Source organism: Coloeus monedula, assembly GCF_965178545.1.
Source record: "Coloeus monedula genome assembly, chromosome: 27".
NCBI lineage: Eukaryota > Metazoa > Chordata > Aves > Passeriformes > Corvidae > Coloeus > Coloeus monedula.
Genome location: NC_138807.1, coordinates 4,331,738 through 4,351,396, shown reverse-complemented (window position 1 = coordinate 4,351,396; position 19,659 = coordinate 4,331,738). Strand labels below are relative to the sequence as shown.

At 59.6% G+C, this 19,659-nt stretch overlaps 1 protein-coding gene across 1 annotated transcript in view; it reads right to left on the bottom strand.

The window, feature by feature from the left end:
- Window positions 1-603: 603 nt before the first annotated feature.
- The window catches only part of EFNA2 (ephrin A2), a gene marked incomplete at both ends in the record, with an annotated part of 38,061 nt that continues 19,005 nt past the window's right edge, over window positions 604-19,659 (bottom strand). The window contains 3 exons of the mRNA XM_082297803.1: window positions 604-725; window positions 1,959-2,024; window positions 4,368-4,657. Coding sequence (XP_082153929.1) covers window positions 604-725; window positions 1,959-2,024; window positions 4,368-4,657 — 478 coding nt within the window. The remainder of the gene's footprint in view (window positions 726-1,958; window positions 2,025-4,367; window positions 4,658-19,659) is intronic.

The window sequence follows — 19,659 nt, the reverse complement described above, 5'->3', positions numbered from 1 at the left end:
CAGGCCCCCTGTGCCCGGGGCAGGGGGTGGCCAGGAGTGGCGGGTCCGGTTCCGTGACTTCCTGCGGCCGGGCTGGGAAGGAGTCCGTGCCCATGGAGCCGGCGGCACCATCGCTGTGTCCGGTGGTCCCGGTGCTGCCAGTGGCTCTGCCCGCGGTGGGGACAAAAGGGGCTCAGCGTGGGGGCTGAGCCCGGCCCGTGTGGGTCAGTCTGGCAGCGGGGGGACCCGACGGGAACAACCCAACAAATAAAAATAAAAATCTTTTTTCTTTTAAAAAAAAAACCAAAACCAAAACCAAAACTCAAAGAAAAAACCCAAACGGACGAGGACTCTGTATTTGGTCTAGAAATGTAAAAAGCGACGCCCCGCCGCGACAGCCGGAGCTGCAGGGCAGGGATGGAAGTCGGGATCCATCCCCTGGGACAGCCCGGCACCGCTCCCGGCGGGACGGCCGTGCCACGGCGGGGACTTGAGGCGGCGGCAGGATCCTCGCCGGCAGCACCGACCCTCCCTGGGCACCATCCAGGCGATTCGGGGCGGGCGGGATCCGTCCCCGGGCCGCTCCCGCCCCGCGGAGCCGCTCCCGGCGCGTCGGTGTCGGTGCTACGAGACCAGGAGCGTCCAGACGACCGGAACCACCGCCAGCGCCGCCGGCGGCACCCTGAGGCTGCAGCAGGAGTTGTTGCTGGTGAAAATGGGCTCCGGGGATTCGTAGAGGGAATCGTCTGTGGAAAAGGAAGGAAGAGAGGGAGGCGTGAGCCGGGGGGTTGGCAGCGATCCGGGCTGGATCCAGAGGCGCGGTGATGCTCGGCACCCCGGGATTGGGATCTGGCAGCATTCCCGCGGCCATGAGCCGGGCACTGACCCCTCCCCAAATCCCAGCTTCCCCAAAAGTGCTGCTGCCACCGCCGGGACCTGACACGGGGACACCCAAGTGTGGCTCCGGCCACGGGGACGGGCGGCGTGGGAACGCCGAGGGTGCTCCGCAGGGTGGGCGAGGGCACAGAGAGCTCCCTTTTAACGGGATTAGGGAGCGTTGTACCCTGTCCCCGTGTGCCAGGGGCAGGTGGCACTGTCCCGGGGAACTAGCCGGGGATGGACCCGCTCGGGGCAGGGACACCCCTTGCCCACAGCCCGGGGGTCTCAGGAGCAGCCAGGAGCACACGGGGGGTACAGGGGACCCCATGTGAACACTCTGCAGGCTCAGCTCGCTCCAATTTGTCACTGGATTATGCATTTTTATGGACCTGGAGGCAGGAGAAGCAGAGCCTGGTCCTGCCTGGGGATGCTCCGTCGCTCCACCCACCCCATCCCCCTGTCCCCCCCAATTCCGGAGGGTCCCCCATGCCGGGATGAGGTTTCCAGACTCATCCCAGGGCCAAACCCAGTCAAGGGCTGCCCCCTCAGGGACCTCCCACCATCCCCCAGGCCCAGCCCCTCTCCCCCTTCCCTTCCCCTTGGCAAAACGGAACAAAATCCCAATATTATTAAAATACTAAAAAATAATATCGGGAGAGATTTCTTTCCCTCCCCTTGCCCTGAACGGAACATGATGAGTTTTTACAGATGGTTCCATTATGCTGGGTTTTATTTTAAAGCCACCAAAGGAAGGGAGGCGAGAGCCATCGGTTACCCGGTGACATTCCGCTGTCCCCAGGGAGAGCCGCTGCCATTTGCTAATTACACGTTAACAGGAGAAGAAAATTATTAATTTGTTTTTTTTAAATGGCTGATTTATGCGAGTCGGAAAAGTAGCCACTGAGCAGGGATGATTATTGTTCTTCTTCTTTTTTTTTTTTTCCCCCTCTATCTCTCTGTCTGGACAGCGCTGAGGTGGCTCCAACAGGGCTGTGGGGCCCTGTCCCCATCCCTGTCACCATCAAGGGCCACCACTCACCCTCAACCCATGGGGAAGGAGCTGGGGACCCCCCCAAGGGCCCCCCAAACCTCTCACTTACTTGTTGGCCGAACATAAACCTTCAGCTTCAGGCAGGGCCTGTCCACCGTGTTCGGGGGGGACGCGGCTGCGGGAGGAAAAGGGGACAAAGGGGGTGGGTTGTGGGGACAGCGGCAAAACGAGGGTCAAGGCACTGAATAAAAATAATAAACATTGGGAGAAAGGGAGGAATCGCAGCAATTATCGAGGTGATAGTTCCTCTCAGGATGAGAAAATGGGATTTTTTTATATATATAAAGAGATTTAATTTTCTCTCTCTTTTTTTTTTTAATAAAGCAGAGGGTTTTTTTGCCCTTCCTTTTTCTTTTCCATTTTGGCTCTGCGCCCCATGGGGGGAAGGAGAAGGTGCTGAGGTGAGCAGGACCATGAACATCTAACCTCCATCCCAACTCCATCCCAGCTCCATCCCAGCTCCATCCCAGCTCCATCCCAACTCCATCCCAGCTCCATTTCAGCTCCATCCCAACTCCATCCCAGCTCCATCCCAGCTCCATCCCAACTCCATCCCAGCTCCATTTCAGCTCCATCCCAGCTCCATCCCAACTCCATCCCAACTCCAACCCCAGCTGCTCCAGGACTGCTGCCAACCCTCCATGGGGGTGTTTTTTTTACCCTCCCATTTTCTTTTCCTTTTTGGCGCCGCACCCCATGGAGGGGGAAGGAGAAAGTGCTGAACTGAGCAGCACCACGGGCATCCCGCAGCATCCCATCCCGCAGCATCCCATCCCGCAGCATCCCATCCCGCAGCATCCCATCCTGCAGCATCCCATCCCGCAGCATCCCATCCTGCAGCATCCCATCCTGCAGCATCCCATCCTGCAGCATCCCATCCCATCCCATCCCATCCCATCCCATCCCATCCCATCCCATCCCATCCCATCCCATCCCATCCCATCCATCCCATCCCATCCCATCCCATCCCATCCATCCCATCCCATCCCATCCCATCCCATCCCATCCCATCCCATCCCATCCCATCCCATCCTGCTGCATCCCAGCTCCATCCCCAGGGCCAGCACGTGCCCTTGACCCGCTCCAGAGGCACGAGCGTGTCCCGGTGCCGGCGGGTTAATGGATTCCAATCCGTGGGCTCGAGGAGGAGGTAATTTCTTTTCTTTCATGTCTGCTAAATACGGTTCCTCAAAGAGGCATAATTTCTAATGTTCCGCATGACGGGAATTCTAACCGGGTTAGCAATGATCAGCTTCCCATTTACTCCTGTGTAATCTCTCCCTAACGACATTAAAAAATAAAAAAAAATAAAAGAAAAGAAAAAAAAATAAAATAAAATAAAAGCAGGGGGGGCAGAGTTGGTGGGGGGAAAGAGAGAGAGAGAGTTGTGGCCGCAGTTATTGCGCCGGTGACATTTTACGGGGGGGAAGAGAGAGGGGGGAAATGGTAATTTAATATAGATAAAAGGAACAAATTAAGTGGGCTGAAAACAGCTGCTTTAGGAAAAAGAGGAGGAATGATAAGGTGGAGGAGCGTGGCCGTGGCTCCGGCGAGGACGGCGGGGTTGGGGTTGCGCTGCCTCGTTTGGGTTTGGGTTTTATTCCAGCACCTGCTCCCAGCACCGCTGGATTATTTTTCCAGTGGGTTCCTCTTCCCCTCCTGCCCCTGCAGATGCTCTGGAGGTGGAAATTCCCTCCCAGGGGCCCTCGTCCCGCAGCCAGAGCTGGAGCTTCCTCCAGAGCAGGTGGGGCAGTTCAGGGGTCAGGTATGGGTGAGAAAGGGAGCACGGATTTGGGAGAGCAGAGGGATACATGGGAATGCATGGGAGAGAGCATGGGAATTACATGGGAGAGCATGGAATAAATGGGAGAGCACAGGTGTACACAGGAGAGCACAGGAATTACACGAGCGCACAGAAATGCACAGAGAGCATGGGAATAGATGGGAGAGCATGGGAATTACATGGGAGAGCATGGAACATATGGGAGAGCACATGAATTTCGTGTGAGAGCATGGGAATACACAGGAGAGAATGGGAATACACATGAAAACACGGGAATTCATGTGAGAGCATGGGAATTGCATGTAAGAGCATGGAATACGTGGGAGAGCTCAGGAATTACACACGAGAGCACGGGAATTGCATGGGAGAGCACAGGAATTACATGGGAGACCATGGGAATATTTGTGAGAGCACAAGAATACACAGGAGATCACTGCCTGGGGCCATTCCCAGTGCCATTCCCACTGGGATGAGACCAGTGCCCCTGGACAATCCTGGTCACTCTCATGCCCAGGGCTGTGACCCAGCCCTAGCGCAGGTTTCCATGGGATATTTACCCTGAGCTGGATGCGCTGCAGTTTTGGGGGGGATTCTGCAGCATTTTGGATCACCAACGCAAACCGAGCCAGCGGGACACCCCTGTGATACTCCCACCCCATCCCCACCCTAACTCACAGATGTAGTAGTACTCGTGGCCGGGTCGGAACTCGAAGCCCAGCGAGAAGGGGGTGAAGAGCTGGAACTTCTCGGAGAACTTGAGGGGCCCGTTGGGGGAGTCGGGGCGGTTGCACTCCCAGCGCTTGAAGCCGCGCTGCCGGTGGTCGCAGGACGCGTGGCCCTCGTAGTTGACCATGTAGAGGATGTACCTCTCCATCCGCTCCGGCAGCGGCTCCTCGTAGTGCGGGCAGTAGATGTCCAGGTAGTCGTTGATGCTCACCTCCACCGTGTAGTCCCCGCGGTGGAACCTGTGTGGAAGTGGGGTCACTGCGTCACAAACTCGTTCTCCCCCAACCCATCCCCGCCCCCGGCACGCTGGAATCACGGGATCGTGCCATGGTTTGGTTTGGAAGGGACCTTAAAGCTCATCCAGTCCTCAAGGGTGTTCCCGTTTCTGTGCCCTGCTTGGTGTCCTGGGCTGGAACTCTGCCAAAGCTGCTCTTTTTGGGACTGAAAGGGCTCTTGTTTTGCAGGAATGAGCTAAGGAGAACCATTCCTGGGAGATCGAGTGGTGCCTCCAGCTGATCCTGGACTACTGCATCCAAGTGGGAGGAGCAGGTGACCACAGGATCATAGAACCCCAGGATGCTGTGGGTGGGAAGGGACCTTAAAGCCCATCCAGTCCCAGCCTGCCATGGGCAGGGACACCTTCCACTGTCCCAGGGTGCTCCAAGTCCCATCCAGCCTGGCCTTGGGCACTTCCAGGGGTCCAGGGACAGCCAGGGCCTCTCCATGCCATGATCCAAGGCCTGATCCCACCCCAACACCCCCATTAACCTCCGGATTAACCCAGATCCTCTTTGTTTCACGCCAACAAACCGGCACCACTTGGTAGGAAATCACACAAAAACGATTATTCCTGGCGGCGTTGGCATCGCCGCAGCCCAGCGCAGCAATCCTGGTGTCATTGGCGTTCTTGGCACCGATTATCCAAGAGATTAAGGGATTAGTAGCGCTGGAGAACTCTGTGGCACATGCCAGCAATCTCCCTCCAGCTCCTTGGGGCGGCCTCTGTGACCCCCTCCCCAAATTCCAGACCCCCGGCACTGCAGCTGGTGGAGCTCAAAGCCAAATTCACCGTTCCCCCCTGGCAGCTTGGCTCCCCCTCCTCATCGAGTGAGGTTTTTTCCTAACCAATTGAAGGCTCCCCCCAGCAGGAAACCCCCCAAAACCTCGGCACCCCACAGCTCCAGGGCTTGGCCAGCGACTGGAGGGGTCAGCGCGGCCCTGATGGGTTGGGGACAGTGACCACAACCCCCTCAACCTCCCAAAGCAACATCTTGGGGCTCCCAAACACCCCCTGAGGCTGTGGCAGCTGCTGAGATGGCCTCAACTCATCCGGAGACACCCCAAAAGTGCATCGCCATCCGCAGGGTGGGACGGTGGCGGAGAGTGACCCCAAAAAGGGAAGGGGGGGAAGAAGGGAGGCGGTGTGGGGACGGGGGGGGGGGTCCTGCAGCCCCCTTCCAGCTCATTACCTGCCTCATAAGCTCTCTGATCACACAGGGAACGTGCTAATTAAGGAGCAGGGTTTCTCCCTCTCCTTCCCTCTCCTTTCCCGAGCCAGTTGTGCCAACCCTGCCCCTGGCAAGGTAACATTGGAAAATGTAAAATTAATACAAAGGGCTGGAATTTACTGGGAAACAATTTTCAAACGCAGGGAGAACAATAAAAAATATTTAAAGGGAAAAAACCAACAAAAAATCCTTCTTCTCGCTGCCTTTTATTTAAAAAATTATTTATTTTAATGATCGTTACTAAAGCCCAAGCAAAGGCGGGAGGGGCCCCCACGTATCAGGGGAATAATAATAATTATTATTATTATTATTATATTTTTGGGAAAAACTCACTTTGAGGGCCTTCGTCTGCCTGACAAATTGCTGAATTAAAGCTGATTAAAGCTAAATAATGGCCCAGACAGAGACGGGTGCGGGGGGGCTGCAGGGAGGGGGTCACACTCCTTTGGGGGGATGTGGGGAGGGGGTGACACTCCTTTGGGTGTGGGGGGTCTGTGGGGACCCCCAGCACAGTGCACCCCACTCTGCATGGGGTCCTGGGCTCCCCCAGTGCACCCCAGTTTGATGCTGTGGGATGGCGATGATCCCAGCAGCAGGGCCGGTGCCATGGGATTGGGATGATCCCATCACCCACGATAACACCATAGATGGGGATGATCCCATCACCAGGGCTGGTGCCATGGGCCAGGGATGATGCCATGGGATGGGGATGATCCTGTCACCAGGGGCGACACCATGGGATGAGGACAATTCCATCACCAGGGATGATGCAGTGGGATGGGGATGACTCCATGGGATGGGAATGACTCCATGGGATGGGGATGACTCCATGGGATGGGAATGATCCTGTCACCATGGCTGATATCACAGGATGGGGATGATGCCACAGGATGGGGATGATCTCATGGGATGATCCCATCACCAGGGATGACACCATGGGATGGGACAATTCCATCACCAGGGATGATGTCACCGGATGAGGATGATCCCACCACCAGGGATGACACCATGGGATTGGGGATGACACCATGAGACAATCTCATCCCCAGGGATGACGCCGTGGGATGAGGACAATGCCATCACCAGGGATGATGCCACAGGATGGGGATGACACCATGGGATGGGGATGATCCCACCACCAGGGATGTACACCGGGACAACCCACGGCCTGGCAGCACACGCTCCATGGATATCCCAGCTCTGGATCTCCGTGCTCCCACCCTCCAGCACCGCAGGGCCCCAGCACAGGACATGTCACCCACCAATCCCGGCTCCATCAGGTTTGGGTTTAATCGACAACTTTGCATCACTGTGACATCCCTGCCCCTTCCACAACAGGAGCACGAATCCACCGGAGGGAAATTGTCCGGAATTCAAATCTCGGAGCTGGTGAAGGCCCTTTGGCAGTACCCACCCCCTGTGTCCACGTGCCACGCCGGGCAGGGTGGCATCTCCATGCTGGAAGCACATTGGCTTCCCAAGTTTTTACCTCTTGGATATTCACCGTGGAGGGGAAAATCCCTTCTGAGAGGCACCTGCAGATGGAAACCCCTGGTCCCTGCAGGGCAGAGCCAACCAGGAGAGCAAATCCCACACCCAGACCTTAGTCCTGGTCCCCCAACCACAGCCAGTGCCTCAGTTTCCCCTCGGAGCAGCAGCAGCATCCTCCCAGAATTCCCAAATTCAGGCAGCGACCCAGAGCGGGAACAAAGCGGATTTGTCTCTCTACACCCTGCGAGACCAGCCAGTGTCCCAAGGGTTAAAGAATTCAGATTTTTCTTTCCTGAACAGCTTGAAAAGAGATATGATTGCGCCCGCTGGAATACGGGGTGGGGGGGGGATATTATGGATGGAAAAGAGCTATTTAAGCTGAGGAACGGTGTTGGCACATAAACAAATGGGTATAAACCGGCCATGAATAAATTGAGGCTGGAAATTAGGAGGTTTGGAACCATTGGGGGCCAGTCAGGGCTCACGGGGGCAGAGGGGTGAGGGGGGGGAACTGGGGCAGGGGGGCCAGGTATAGGGTCCCCCCCCCGCTCCAAGGGCACCCGTCCTTGCAAGGCCAGGCGCTGAGAGACTTTAAAATCTCCCTTCCTCTTTCATCTCCCGAAATCTCCTTCATTCAAATAGTCACAGCGTGATCAGGAGTAATAAGCCTATTACAGAGCAAAATAAAACACAGCAGCTCCCCCCCCCCCCGCCCGCCCCCCCAAACCAACCCCCCCCAGCCCTCCCACCCTCTCCGGGGCTATTAAACACAACCTGATGGAAATTCAGCTGCGGAGCAGCCAATGCCAACCTTCCCCAGCTCCCCCAGCCCTGCCGAGGTGTCCCCCACCTCAGGAAATGGGGACAAAGCGGCTCCCGGAGCTGGGGGGGTGGCAGGGAAGTGCCCCTGGGGCGCAGGCGCCCACCGGCCCCTTCCAGCGGCTCCTTTCTCCATTAATCCCGTTGCTCGGCTGGTTCCTGGCATGTCCGTGGCCGGCAATGGACTTCACGCCGGGAATGTTTAAGCCGGTTTTCCATCTGTTTCTCCTTCTCCTTGGGCAGCCCGAGCCCAGCGTCATCCCGCAGGGTCACAACGGCAGCGCCGGGCAGGAGCCGGACGGGGCCATGTACTGGTCCCGGTGTCCCGGAGGCCGATCCATATTCCCTGCTCAGGAGGCAAAAGCCACTTACGGAGCTGGGAGGGGATGGAGCCAGATGCACCTGGACACCTGTGTCCACTCAGTTTTGGTCCAGCGGGCTCCGCCACCCCACACACCCCATCGCACTGCCCCATCCCACCACCCCACCAGAGCCAAGGTGGATTTTAACCGTGTTTCCAAATACTTTCCATGGCGGAGAGCAAGCGTCCCCTGCACCGACATCTCCCAAACTCCCTCCGGGCTGTGCCGGAGGATCCCAGCATCCCACCACGGCCAAGCCCTGGCGCTGGCAGGGATGAGACGACATTCAGGGGATGCCCTGTCCCCATCCATCCCAACCCCCGGGATGGTGGCAGTGATGAGTCCCGGTCCCTGGCGGCCCCGGTGCTGTCCCCGGTGCCGCGGTGGGACAGAGCGGGGACGGCGTCGTGGCTCACGGAGCACCAGTAATGCGGTCCGGAGGGACCCCGCCGTACACACAGCACCTAAATTATTTAATTTCTCCAAACTGCTGCACCTTTATAAATCATTAAAAGCTCCTTTTGATCTGTGTTAATGAGGTTTCCTGAGCGCGGGGCTGGGAAACGCTTCGGTGCCAGAAACCGACGCCGCTGATTAAAAAAATAAAGAGGGGGCGAGCAGGAGTGCGGGGGGCGGGACGGGCACGGGCAGGGGGTGGGGGGCACGGAGAGGTGGGCACGGGGTGGGGGGCACAGGGGCTCCCCAGGGCCCAGCCAGGCTGTGGAGGGGATGTAGGGATGCCCATCATGTTTATCTTCTTTCCCTTCTCTTTCTCTTCCCCTCTCTTCCCTTTCTCTTTCAGTTTCCCTTTCCTTTCCAGTTTCCCTTCCCCTCTCCCTTTCCTTTCTCCTTTCCCGGAGCTTTCCAGCCAGGGAATCCTGGGAACACCTTGGTCCCAGCTACCACCACATCCCTGGGAAATGCCAATGCCAACCAAACCACGGGCAGGGCTGGGGCTCTTCCTGGAGCTCTGGGAAACAATTTCCTCTTTGGGGAGCAGTGGGATGGGGTGAAGCCCCCCAGCGCTGTCACTGGGAGCCGTGGCCAGCAGGAGTGCCCGGTTCCAGCAGTGCCACCATCGGTGACCCTGCTGGTGGCACCGTGGGAGTGGTGGCAGCGCCGCGGCGCCGACCCTGACAGCTTTAATGCCGATATTTATCTCGGCTCCAAACCTCCGAGCCCGGCTCCATATTCAGGAGCTCAATCACCGGGATCGGGAATGACGGTGACGGCTCCCGCCCATGGCAGCTGGGGTTGGGCTTAAGGTTGGCTGGCAGCCCTGGAGCTGCTCCGGTCGGGGTGGGGATGGGGATGGGAATGGGGATAGACACAAGGACAGGGATAGGGATGGAGATGGGGACAGGGATAGGGGTGGCAGTGGGGATAAAGACAGGGATGGGGATGGGGATGGAAATGGGAATATGGATAGAGACAGGGATGGGGACAGGGATGAGGATAAGAACAGGGGTGGGGATGGGGATGGGAATAGGGAGAGGGATGAGGAGGAGAACCTCGATAGAGACAGGGATGGGGATGGGGACTGGGGCAGGCATTGTGGGAAATGAATACAAATTCCATGCAGAACCAGGGGGCACTTCCCCAGCCTTGGCATCCCTGGAGCTGGTCAGGGACCAGCACTGGAACAGGGCAGCAGCACCCCCAGCCCGGCTCAGCCCAGCGCTCCTGCAGCTCACACCTCCATTGACGGATATTTTCCTTTCCCTCCTTTTAAGGTAAATGACAGAAAATCCCAGGACAGCCATCAGCCTCCGAGGTAACCTCGTCCCGCCTCGGCCGTGTTCCCACAGGATTCAGCGGCTCCTGTTACCTGGGGCAACGGCGGGGAAATGACGGCTGGCATCTAAATTGCCATCATTATGCTCCAGAGCCAACACTCCCCATTTACACTTTATTGTCATCTTTTGCTTTAGGGAGATGCTGAGATATTACAGGATGGGGTGACAGAGCGGGATGAGATGGGATGCACGAGGAGAGAGGCGCGGAGATAAATGGGGACCCCCGGAGCTGTCATTTCAGCCTGTTTGCGGATCCAGAAGCGGAGCCGAGCCTGATCCCGCGGGCTGTGGGGAGGCTTTAGCGTGCAGAAGAAAATAAAATTTGTTTAAATGCAAGCGCCAGCCTGGCGGGGCCTGGGCACGTGGTACCCGGGAGAGGATTCCCACCAAAGCGGTGCCGAAAACGCTGCGGAAGCAGCTCAGCCTCCTCCAGCTGCGGGGATGCTCGTGGGATAACGGGAACTGATCCTCACCGAGAGCTGGCACTGGGCTGTGACGGGTACCACATGTGGGGCTGGTACCCCATTGCCCCCCTGGTACCCCTTTGTGGGGCTGGTACCCCAATATTGAATTGGTATCCCATTGTGGGGCTGGCACCCCATGACATCTGCACCCCACTGCCCCACTGGTACCCCGTTCCAGGGCAGGTACCCCATTATTAGGTTGGTATCCCATTGTGGCGCTGGCAACCCATTATTGAGCTGCCACCCTATTGTGGAGATGGCACCCCATTACATCTCCTGCACCCCACTGCACCCCATTCCAGGGCTGGTACCTCATTGTGAGGCCACCCCAAGGATACTCCTGGGCACCCCAAAGCAAAACCTGCTCTTGGTTCTCCAAATTCCAAGTTCATTCTCCCTCCCCATCCCACTTTTTGCCAAATTGCACAAAGGAAATGCAAAGCCAAACTCGGGGTGCCACCCCCCACCATCCCCATCCCCACATGGGGACTGTGGTGAGACGGGGCCGGGGGAGCTGCTGGGGGCAGCGGGGGGAGGAACGGGGCCTTTCAAGTGTCTGCAGTGAAAAAAGAAAGAGAGAAAAAAGCAAAGAGTTCAAAAACTGAGCAGCTTTCCAAGGAAGAGCCGGAGCGGCTTCGCCCTCCGCCCCACTGCGCCGTGCACGGGATTGGGATTGGGAGATTCCTTCCCACACAACGCCTCCCTGAGCGGGACCCTGGAGTCGTGCCGGGGATAAACCCAAATCCGTGACCCCACGGATGCACCGGGAGCTGGGTGTTCCACATGACCCAGCACGGCACGGACACGCTGGATGGATGGATCCTGCCATGATGCCAGCATGGATCAGACAGGCTTTTCCCTCAGACTCATGACATCACCCTCTTGTCCAGAAAAAACACAGGTGTCAGTTGGAAATCGTGGGTTTGGCACACACAAATATTCCATTTTCCACATGCCACAGCCTATCCAGGGGGATGAACCCACTCCCCAGGCAGGCGGGGCCTCTTTTCGGGGAGCTCTACCCTCGCCCCGCAACCACAGCTCCCTGGAACCGCTCCAGCTGCTGCAATTCCCACCACTCACCCCTCATTAGCATGGATGCTCGTTAGCCCAGCGCTGAGACTAATCAATACTGCCATTAACCGACTCCCCGGAATTAATGCGCTTGAACCTGGCAGGCCGCAGGATATTGGTCATTTTTCCACTTAACCTGGCAGGAGGAGTTTTTCCCTTTGCTGGTGGCAGTGGGTCATGGAAGGAAGCTGGGAAAGTTCATCCCAACAGCTCCTGGTTCACCACCAGCTTTGGGTTCACCACCAGCTTTGGGTTCACCACCAGCTTTGGATTCACCACCCAGCTTTTTGGTCATCCCAAGGTTGCCGGATGCTCCCAAACCTCATGGAGCACCATCAGCACAGGGAAAAGGGCAAACCCCTGTCTCAATCCATGGAGTTGGGGACCTTGGAGAGGGATCTGGGGTCTCCATCCCAGCATGGGGACACCTAGAACGTGACCCTCTGGTGCCACCCCATTCCTGCAGCTGCTCCATCCCTTCTGCCCCAGGTTCCCAGCCCCGGAGCCCCAGGCAGGCACAGCCGAGCTGCTCTCCCGGGCACCCCAGAGCCACCCTCCCCTGCTGCCCCCTCCGCCTCGCAGCGCCTCTGGCTAAACAGAGATCAGAAATGTTAGATCTTTCTTAACATCTCCTGCCAGCACTGTCAGTGGCCCTCTCCAGAGTACCAGGGCCCTCTGTTATGTAAACACAGCACATTCTCTGTCAAAGATTAAAAAAAAAAAAGCCTCATTTGCACATAAAAGCAGCCTCTGCACTAGTTACGGGCACTGTGGCATGTAAGGAAGACTGTAGGTTAAATTCAATAATAAACTGGGGCGGCGCAGAGGTCCCGCTCCAGCTCCTTCTCCCGCAGCCCAGCCCCGGCTGCTCCGGCCGGACCTGCGGCCACCGAGCGGTGCCGGCCATGAGCCCCCGGGGTGGGGACTGAGGTGGCACCGTGATTCCCGGTCTGGGCTGTGGGTGAATGACCCCCAGGCCCCTCACTGCACTGTGCCTGGCTGCCCTGAAGCCCCATCCTGGTGCCCCTCGGGACCCCCTTGGTCACCCTAAGGTTGCCAGATGCTCCCAAACCTTAGGGAGCACCATCAGCACAGGGGAAGGACAGCCCTGTCCCAAGCCATGGGGTTGGGGACCCTGGAGAGGCCTCTGGGGTCTCCATCCCAGCATGGGGATGCCCACACTGTGACCCTCTGGTGCCAGCCCATCCTGCTCGTGGCAGCACCACCAGACCCCGCCATCCTCGTCTCCTCCCCTTGGCACCGCATCCAGAGCAGGGCCTGCTGCCCCACATCCCTCCCCACAAGCTTTTGGGAGCTGGCATCACCCTCACGCCCCAGCGTGGCTCTGGCATTGCCACGGAGCAGCTCCCGGCTACCGAGGCACCGGGAGCCCCTCGGATCGTCAATGTGACACCGTGGATGTGACATCCCTCACTGCCAGCCCTCGGTGACGCGATGCCCGCTGCGGTGGGATGGCACTGGTGGGGGTCTCCGGCCGCAGCTGCCCCTCCCAGGGAGCGCCAGCGGCCGGCCGGCTCTGGGGATGGCGGCAGCCAGCCGGGCCCGCGGCCGGATCTGCGCAAATCAAATCAGAGCAGAAACTCAACTGTCGGAGAGACGAGGGCTGGGAAGTGTCACGGTAATTGTGTTAGTGCCGGCAGCGCCGCGGCTGTGCCGGGAGCCAGGGGGGCACGGCAGGGTGGGCACGGTGTGATGGGCACGGCAGGGTGGGCATGGCAGGATGGACACAGCAGGACGGTGCAGAGCAGTGGGCACACAAGGGTGGCCACAACAGGATGGCTGTGATGGGATGGGCCTGGCAATGCCAGCACAGGGGCTCGCTGGACCAAAATCCCCCAGGCCCAGCATGGTGAGGGTCCAGGAGGGAGCAGGGCAAGGGCCCGTGCAGGGCACACGGAGCCGGATGAGGAACAGGCAGAGCCTGGAGGGGTCACGGTGGCGGCTGACAGAGAAGGTGACAGGGGCACCGGGCTCTGGAGGGAGGCGATTCATTCCCAAATCACTCTGTGTCACCATCCAGCACACGTGTCCCCACGGACGCCAGGCTGGCACTCATGTCCCCACACACGCCCAGCCCTGTGCACAATATCCCCGCTCACGTCCCCGCCGCCGTCGGGCGCCGCACGTCTCTCGCAGCCGGACGCCGGGCACGTGCCAGCCGCGCACGGGACCACGCGTGCTCATCCGTGCTCCGGCGGCTCACGCTGAGTGCCCTAATTACCGCGTCTGGCCAGGCGGGCGGGCGCTGATAACGGGCACGGGACGGAGCCGCTGGGGGTTATCAGCCAGTGACAGCCAGGCCCCCCACTGCCCGCGCCGGCTCCGCGCCGCAGCCCGCTGGGACAGCGGATCGAGGCGCCCTTTGGGGGTCTCCAGCGGGGGATGGGGTAAACAGCCCCCCAGGGGTGACCTCGTTAGCACGGCCGAGCCCCAGCATCATTGTGGTTGGGCCTGGCATGCTGCAGGCAGAGCCTCAGGATGTGGGGCCACCAGTGGCACAGTGCCAGTGCCAGCCTCTTGTCCCATCTGCTGTCATCTCCCCGCTGTCCTGGGGGTGAGGCTGGGACAGCCCTTTCTGGGGCTCCCACGCTGCCAGTCCCACCGTCACCAGGCTGGAGGGAAATTTTGGGTGTCCCTGGTGCTGTGAGGGGACAGGCAGCAGCAGGAAAGGGCACTGAGGAGATCAGCGTCACCCTCCGGTCTCTGAGCCAAACCAGCCGCTCTCCTGGTGCTCCCCAGAGCTGTTCCATTGGTCTCATCCCAGAGCCACAGGCGGGACATGGCACGGTCCTGCTGTGACACCAGCGCGGCATCCGCTGCCTCCGTGCCTCAGCCTCCCTGTCCCAGGGCTGGACCTTCCTGCACAGCACGGGTCTGGCAGCAGGAGCGACAAACAAGGAGCACATTCCCCATCCCAGCTGGCTAAAGACACACAAATTGACACGGATAAACACAGACTGGTGCATTACTTCACTCGTTGGCCTCTCTATTTTCGGCTGGCAGCTGAATTCCAGGCAGCGGCGGGATGGGGGACAGCAGGGCAGGGGTTGGCAGGAGCATCGGTGACTCTTTAACCTTGGAACACTTGGACTGGCAGGGAATAGGGAGAGAGCGGCAGCGGGAATTTGATCGGCGGGAGCCGGGCGAGCGCTGGCCCCGCAATCACCGGGAAAACGCCGACGCGGTGGAAATCGGCCGCCACTGCCCAGCGGGACGTCACGGCGGGGCCAGGCGGGCACAGGGACATGGCTCAGAAGGACGGACACAGCGGGCACAGCGCAGCACGGGGCAGGCAACTGCCTGTCACCCCGCAGCCCCCTGCTCTGGTCAGTGCCACCCTGGCGTTCCCGGGGGACACCGGGTGGGCTCCAGACCCACGGTGACCCCCAGCCAAAGGACGCCGCTGTCCCCCCATCCCGGCAGTCCTGGGCTGCGGAGCCGTAATTTATCACGCCTGCCCCTGACAGCTCCCTTTGACGGGGTCTCCGGGGGGGCCGAGCGATGCCTTTTGTCTGCCCAACAATTAATTATTTCCTGGCTAATGATGAACTCCGACTTGCCAAGCAGGGAGCGGCTACATGCGGGAAGGAGCCGGCCCTCCCTCACCCCGCTGTGCCCCCTCCCCACCACCTCCCCCACAGCAGGGTGGGACGTTGGGGTACCCAGGGATAAGAATCTGTGGGACTCCCTGATCCCACCATCCTTCTCACGGGCACACTGCCCCCCAAAAAGGGTGCCCCAAAAGCAGAAGGAGGGTGCTGGGCTGGCAGGAGGGGTCCCGCTCTGGCAGTGCCGGCAGGTGGGTGCCACATTGTGCTGTGGCAGCAGGTGCTGGCAGTGCTCTAAGTGCCAGTGGCGGCAGCCCTGGAGCGCTCCAGGAGTGGATAACCGGCTGATGGGGCTGAGTTAATGGAGAAAATCCATTTAGGATCACTCGATACTCTCCCATGGGCTTTCATTACACCTCGGGGCTCCGCGGGGCACCGGGCCCTGAGCTGGCCTCTGCCAGCCCAGATCCCATCGCTGCCGGCTGGATGTCTCAGCAGAGGCGCTGGCAGGATGTGGGGAGGGATGAGGGGAAGAGTAGTGGGGAGGGATGTGCATGGGCAGGGATGAGGGAAGGGATGTAGGAAGGGATGCAGGAAGGGATGGAAGAAGGGATGTGCATGGGGACACACAGGCATGGGGATGCAGGAAGGGATGCAGGAAGGGATGTGCATGGGAAGGGATGAGGGAAGGGATGGAGGAAGGGATGGGCATGGGGAGTGATGCAGGAAAGGATGCAGGAAGGGACACAGGGAGGGATGTGCACAAAGCCTGCAGCCCTGAGCTTGTAGCTGCAGGTGACAAGAGCAGCGCCAGCAATCCCTGCGAGGGACAGCGACAAACTGGGGCACGGTGGGGCCCTGCCCTGGAGCAGCTCCCAAGGAGCCCTCCCTGGCTCGGTGCCACAGGCAAGCACAGGGACCCCCGGGGCTGCAGGCGCTCGGGCCGGGCCCCCCACGGCAGGAAAGGCGACAGAGCCATGAAAAGAAGTAAAATAATTATCGGGCGCTGGCGGCTCGGGCTCCCGCCCGGCGCGTTCTGTTTAAGGCTAGTTAATAGCCAGTGTTCTCTGGTTAGGCCTGAATGACATTTCCAGAGTTATAATAACTGAGCTATTACTCGCCGTATTGATGCATTCCCCCCGCCGGCAGCGGCTCATCCCGCGCCGTGCCGCCCGGCCGCCGAAAGCTCCTTTAGTCAATAGCACTTCTATTTTTCATTACTCCCTGGAAATGTGGCTCTTGGAAGCTCATCCGTCATTCAATTACGCCCTGGTTCAGTCCTATCATACACGTGTCATAAAGTTCCTCAGATCTGAACTGCTGTTAATTTTCTGCGCCATCCCAAGGGGATGCCCGGGACGTGCCTGGAAAGCAACCAGGCAGCCGAGGGCATGCCGGGTATGGGCGCTCCCGGGAGCGGGGGCTGCGGCAGTGCCGGGGTGCCCGGGCGTGGGGAGGTCCAGCACCGGAGGGGTCACCCCGGAGCTCGGACACTGTCCCTTCCCCACGGCAGTGGCAGCGGGCCCCGGCGTCGCACGACCTTGGCAGCACTGGGAATTTATTCCTCGGGCTGGTTTATTCTTTTATTGGGTGTTGGTTTAACAGGGCGAGCTCCCCCCCTTCCCCTTTAATCCTATCGGCATCTGTGTTCGGCACGTCCGTACCCAGAATAATCACCTGCCTGGCAGATTTGTCACTTCACCAGATGTAATCGGGGAACTTTTCCTTTTTTTTTTTTTTTTTTTCCTTTTTGAAACTCTCCTTATTTTCTGTTTCTTAGAAGCTGCAGCTCGCGGGCACAGGCGGCTGCTGCAGGCGGTACCTGCTCCAGGTCACCCTCCCCGAACCCAAGGGTTTGCTCTGCTCAGCTCCGCTCTGCAGCTGGCTGGGGGAAGGATGGGAGGATGACAGGGCAGTGGCACAGAGGGTGGATGTCATACGCTGTGCCATGGTGGCTGCTCCTGCCATCCTCTGCTGCCAGGAGTGCACCTGGACGGGCACAAACCCTGAGCCAGGGAGGGAAAATGGGCACAGGATGAGGCTGGGGGATGCTGGGGGTGGGCGATGCCGGAGATGGGCAATGCCAGAAGAGGCCAGGTTAGGAGGATGCCAGGTCAGAGAGATCCAGAGGTTGCTCACAACATGTCCCTGCTCAGATGCCAAGGACCTGCAGGTCCTTCACAGCCTTAAAATCTCAAGGCTGAGAGGTGACGTTGGTCCTGCTGCCCTCCACCACCCCTCCAGGCACCATTCCTGCTTCCCCACCATGCAGTGCCTGTGGCTCTCTCTCAGCCGGGGCTGCCCTGGTGATCCCTGCCCGTGCTCTCCTGTCCTGGGTGTCCTGTCCAGTCCTCTCAGCAGTGCCTGGGTGGTCTCAGCCACTCCACTTGGCCTCCCAGCAGGACAACGACCTGGTCACTGCCGTGCTCCTCTGCGCTCCGTCCCACGGGGCCTCCCACACGCTGCTTTCCCTAAGCCAGGACGGACACACGCCCGGGTGGGACGGACACACGCCCGGGTGTTTGTGAACACCCTGTCACTTGTCAGCCCCTGGGACAGCCACGCTCCTGCCCGGCCCTTTCCTGCTCCTTGGACGGCTCCGAAGGGATTGATAAACAAACATTCCCATCAGGAGGATGCTGCAGCAGAGCCAGGAACAGCCCAGCCACGAGGCTGCCACGAGGCTCTCACAGCTCCGGGACCACCACCAGACTCTGGGTCATGCTGGAACACCCCCTAGCCCAGCTCTGATCTGGCAAACTGAGGCAGGGAAGGGCCTGGGGGATGTGCAGGGTGGGACGTGTGAGCTGGGCAGCGCCCGGGCATCCTGTGACCGCAGGCACCCTCTGCCAGCCTGGCATTTCCCCGCTCCCCTCGCAGCCCAGGCCCCCGCTGCGCTCTGGGCACGGCTAATGACCGGCCTAATTGATCTCTGACGAGCCACCAGAGATCGATGCTGGATCCCGCTCCAGGCTCTGCGAAAAGCCATTTCTCCTGCCCGGCCGGGCAGCACCGCCCCTAGCCCGCAGGGAAGCGCCCATCGATCGGGGCAAGGATCGATGGGGTGCAGAAGGGGATGGAAGGGAGGGCGGCCACCCCCGCCGAGGGGACTGTGGGGAGCATCCCCCGGTAGCCCTTTGCTCCAGCCCCGGGGCCCCGCAGGCTCCAGGAGCTCCCCCTGAACCCAGCGGGTCCGGGCGGGGCCCCGGGGAAGCTCCTTGTCCCCACCCCAGGTGACAGCCAGCAGCGAGGGGGGCTCCTGCCCGGCACCTCCGCCACAGGGCCAGGCTGGAGGGTCCCGGAAAGGGACGGGACAGACAGGCACAGAGCCCAGCGGTCCCGGGGAGGTCACAGGGCCAGCAGATCCACGCTGATTTCCTCGCCTGACTCTTCCCCCCTTATTCCTTCCCCTTGTGTCCCACCGGCCAAATTTGACCTAATTTGGCGCGACCGGCCGGGGTCTTCAGTTCTCAGTGCCCCCCTCCTCCCCTCTCCTTTCACTGGGGTTTAAGCCTTTTCACTTCGTCCATTCACTCCAAGACTAATCAGATTAAAGCCTTGCCCGGGGTGCTGCCTCCCCTCGAACAGATTCACCCCCTGACCCCCCCTCCCCCTGCTTCATCCCCTTTTTTCCCCCCTCCCGTCAGGTTTTGGCAGCCAACTCCAAGGTCCGGGCATGGCCATGCCAGGGGTCAATGGTGGCACCAGCTGCCCCTGTGTCCCCAGGGAAGGGCATGGAGCAGGGGGTTCTGGAGGTAGACGGTGGGGAACATTCTTCTGGAATGATGGGGATGAAGGGAGTGGCAGGACAGGGATGAAGGCAGCAGCAGCCACAGGTCTCCCTGCCAAAGCCATCCAACTCTTTGAAAAATCTCTCCTCCTCCTCAGCCCGGCTTCACACCCCAGGTCGAGCTAAAGGAGCATTTAACTTAGGAGAAATTTAGGAAAAAACAGGTATTTTTTTTTTACTTTTTCCTCTCTTTTCACCCAGAGCCATGAGTGGGTGAGGGGTGAAGCCAGGACCGCGGTGCCCACCCTGGAGCCCCCCAGATGCACACAAGACCCGGACCCAACACCCAGACACTGGGGTCACCCACCAGCCCCCACATCCTGGGACCCTCCACTCCGTGGCAGCTTTGGAAAAGGAACAATTCCCCG